The sequence below is a fragment of the Pinus tabuliformis genome, chromosome 4_1 (assembly GCF_031772625.1).
Source record: "Pinus tabuliformis cultivar Carrire ecotype Pingquan chromosome 4_1, CPIR1, whole genome shotgun sequence".
Taxonomy (NCBI): domain Eukaryota; kingdom Viridiplantae; phylum Streptophyta; class Pinopsida; order Pinales; family Pinaceae; genus Pinus; species Pinus tabuliformis.
In genome coordinates, this window is record NC_142303.1 from 252840407 (window position 1) to 252844698 (window position 4292).

Here is a 4292-nt window from a genome sequence, read left to right on the forward strand (position 1 = left end):
ATATAAAGGTCGTATAAAGAATGTATAAAGAATATATATATATATATATATATATATATATATATATATATATAAAGGTCGTATAAAGACCTAAACAAAAGAGAATATAAATATATATAAATATAAAGGTCGTATAAAAAAAAAAAAATATATATATATATATATATATATATATATATATATATATATAAAGGTCGTATAAAGACCTGTAGTAAAGAGACCTGTAGTAAAGAGAGATATATAGATAAAGAAACACAAACTCCTAGAAGAATATCCTTACGATATTTAGAAAACTTAAAAGTTTTTATTTATACACCTAACATCTATGTTTAGCAGGAATGAATGAAACACTTGTATAGTAAGCAAAAGGTCTAAAAGACCTTAACCATTAAGAATTCAAACATAGAAATAAGAGTGAATATAATCACTGTATAAAATATAAGAAAGTATAAATTCATGAAGAATACTAATATAATCATGAAACTGAAGTATATTAGCACTAGTATTTTATTAATAAAGAGAAATTTGCTTTAATAGCAGAATGGGTCGAAATTGACCTCAATTTTTGAGCTTAACCATTAAGAATTCAAACATAGAAATAAGAGTGAATATAAGAAAGTATAAATACTTGAAGAATACTAATATAATCATGAAACTGAAGTATATTAACACTAATATTTTATTAATAAAGAGAAATTTGCTTTAATAGCAGAATGGGTCGAAATTGACCTCAATAAATTACAGTTGACAATAGTCATAAGCTGAAAATACCCTTAATTACAATAATTATTCAGGCATAGAAGAATTTTGTTCATAACCTTCCATATATGAAACGAAAAACTAACTACTTCAACTTATAAATTGAAATTAGATAGCAAATATCTTGGTAATTGCCTCAAAATCAGGATTCATGTTCAAGCATAAAATAATCCGAACATCCAACCTGGTTAAGACATTCGAATGTCTTGTAAGTTGCAAAGAAACCCCAATCTGAAATATCAAAGGAAAAAGTTTCCGAATCAACCATGACAACATTATTACCTATAAATAATAGGAAAACATATATATTAATCATACCTCAAGGTATACGTAAGTTAAACTAGTTTACAAAAGTAAGAACAATATTCCAAGAACTATTTACCTGGAGAAATTTCCATAATGGTGCACATCTAAAATCCTTGTAAATATTGAGCAAAACCACATTAGGATTTAAAATAAATCACATAGTTGTAGTCAAACCCAAAACATAAAATGAAAAGAAAACCTGATGAAAATTAACTGAAAATGAGTAAGGGTTTATAACCCTATAAAAATTCCTACAACAAAACTAGAGGATAATTGAAAGCACAAAAACATATATGTGTGTGTATAAGGTATAGAAACCCTAACTGAAATTTAATAAGAACCTCATAATAAGCCATATTATGCAGAGAATTTACTAATTGTTTGCATAATAAGATGCAAGTATCCAAGGCCCTAGTCATGAATTCAAAGTAGTTTCAGATAAGAAGAAAAACAAAGAGATACACCGAAAGTTAGGTTTTATATCTTAAAAACCCTAGTCATAGTAATGATAGGGAAAGGATAAAAGAGCAAATTTAAGGAAATAATATAGAGAGTGAGCAATTGTATGGATAAGAATTGTCTGTAAAAAAAATTCAATTCGTAGTTCAAAAGAGCTGAGAAATCTGAGAACAAAATATTCTCTATAAGTTTTGCATGCTAAGTTCAACCATGGAAGTATCCACATAAAACTTATTTTCTTAAAAATATACCTGCAATGGAAATCAGAGGGATTAAACCCTATAAAATTATTTTCTCAAGAACAAAATTAATAAGAACAACCATAGAAAATACCAAAATATTATATTCTGAAGAACAAAATTAATAAGAACAACCATACAAAATACCAAAATAGAAATATATTGTGAGTTGTTCATACCTTGCAAAAGAGTGAAAAGAACTCTGAAACATCCTCGCGGAACAAATTATGGTGGATAGTTTTGTCTGGTAACAAACCCAAAACTAAACCAAGAAATCCTAGTGGTAACTGCAAGCACAAAAACAAAAATGGTAACTCTTGAAGGAATCAACTATAAAATATATAAATTAAAACATGTAAATTCTCTGTCGGAAATAAAACACAGTTACCTCAACAAAACTCCATACGAGAATGGATTCATGACTTCATTCTTGAATAATGATTAAAGTATACTTACAAGTCGAGACTCTTCATTATATACATTGTAACGTGAAAGAGCTAGCATAGGGTTCATTGTAGAGCCTCGAAGCTCTGTTCAAAAGTAATTGAATGAGAAAATGGACAAGTCGGCATTTAGAGTAGTGCTTTTAAATAGTCAGAAAACCTTAATCCCATGCACATTGTCGATCTTCTAGGGTTTAATCACAATTGTTGATGTTATCGAATGGATGAGTCAGTGTGTCAACATTGTGGGGTGACATGTGTTCATAGAATTGTGCTCCACATCCATGGAAAAATCCAAAATCATGACATTAACAATATACCACATGGAGGTCATAAACCAAAGATAACAAACATATAATAATTAATCCTTGAGATTCAAATGTAAATATGGTAAGCCTTCAGTAAGGGTTTCATAACATATAACATATTTTGTGGTGATTATTCGATACATGTTGTTAATTAATAGTAAATAGTACAATGATAAACCATCGTTTAACCAATTACAAGGAAAAATACTTATAAACAAAGGCATATATAAAGGTTTTTTTAAGAGAAAGAATGAGTCAAAGCACGATGGTATAAAGTGGTCATAAATATAATAATATAATAATAATACAATAGGTGAGCTAGTGAACTTAGGTTCGATCCTCATATACAAAATAAGGGAATATGGAAACAGATTACCCAAATAGATATGTACCATGATGTAAATTAAATATTAGTAAAGTATTACTAGCAATTCATATAGCTTAAAGAGTATCATTTAAAATATACATATGACGTAATCAAAAAACCAAGGGTTACGCCTCGAAACCTTCTATAGAAGGAAAAATAACACCTTGGTGAATCAAGTGAAATGCTTGTCGAAAATGCACCAGAATATCTTTGTGTATAAATGGTTATTAAAGAGGTGAAGATTTAGTTATATCCAAGATATATTATTAAAAAGGCAAGACCTTGTACTCATGAAACCTATATTATTAAAAAGGCAAGACCTTGTACTCATGAAACGTATATAGAGAAATATAAGCATTTTTATCATTGTGATAAATTGTAAAGTGGTGTTTTAGGTCAAATGATAGTTATAAAGATAGAAATGTAGGAAAAATAGTAAATATTCTTAATTTAAAAAAATAGCGTGTTTAATGGGAATTATTGCATAGAAGCAGAATAAAAATATATGGCCCAGTGGGTTAGCAAATGTTGCATGTGTTCCTAACTTTTTTAACTTTAAAGAAATCGTCTACCTTTCTACACAACATCTTGATTCAATGGCAAGGACAATGAGAGTAGGAGTGAAGAGGAATCCAATTCCTCTGACCCCTAAAGCATTCAGAAAGATGTTAAAATTTTCAAAGAAAAATAATCTATTAAAGTTACTTAAAGTCGACAATTTCCTAGACTCTCAAGATGGAAAAATGAACATTATTCGAGACTTCATCTCACGAGTCTCACACATTCCCTCTGAAATTTATTTCTTGGATATTTCCTTATTTGTAAAACCTTACAAATATGTTTTTTGGCCTTTCCCAAGTAATGGGACGAGAAACTACATCTAATTTTCCAAGGTCTATACTATATGGTTTGTACTGGGAAAACCTCATCTTAAATGAGCTAGCCTTCGAGATGGTGAATTTTTCAAAGACCCACATATTTTTCATGACAACATATTTAATAAAAAATATTGTAACTTGTCATGTTTTCAAAATCTTACCCCATAAACGAAATTTTAATCTTGATGAAGAACATGTTCAATTTTGGTATTTAGTGTTATGGAGACATAAATCCCCCTTTCATTATGTGAGAGAATTTAATTACATGATAACTGGACGTGAACCTACAAAAATATTGGGACAAGAAAAATATTTCCTATGGGGAAAGCGGATCCATGAATAAAGAGAATATAATACAAAAATTTGAATCTATAGATTTCAGGACAATCTATTATTATTACCCAAATTTGTGATGGATAGACATTTTGTTGATGAACTTTGCAGGTAGTATTACCCTTGGCTACTTCTATTCGAACAAAAAAAGAGCGTATTATTTCCTTTCCATTTACTATAGGGGAGATAACTATAATAAA

The 4292-nt window shown here is 28.9% G+C and overlaps 1 protein-coding gene across 3 annotated transcripts; it reads right to left on the minus strand.

The window, feature by feature from the left end:
* Positions 1-749: 749 nt before the first annotated feature.
* On the minus strand, positions 750-2360 carry LOC149175221 (uncharacterized). 3 transcript variants are annotated; one of them, XR_016258535.1, is made up of 4 exons: positions 2152-2360; positions 1943-2050; positions 1142-1177; positions 750-990 (listed from the first exon to the last, which is right to left on the minus strand). XR_016258535.1 is itself a non-coding variant. In XM_089422793.1 (4 exons), exons 1-4 carry the CDS (start codon positions 2274-2276, stop codon positions 868-870), a joined length of 324 nt encoding a protein of 107 aa, XP_089278919.1. In that variant the 5' UTR covers positions 2277-2360; the 3' UTR covers positions 750-867. The 3 variants fall into 3 exon arrangements, 2 of the variants coding, with proteins under 2 accessions (XP_089278919.1, XP_089278920.1); XM_089422793.1 differs by having other exon boundaries at positions 2220-2360; XM_089422794.1 differs by lacking the exons at positions 750-990; positions 1142-1177 and adding an exon at positions 1248-1775 and having other exon boundaries at positions 2220-2360.
* Positions 2361-4292: the final 1932 nt, after the last annotated feature.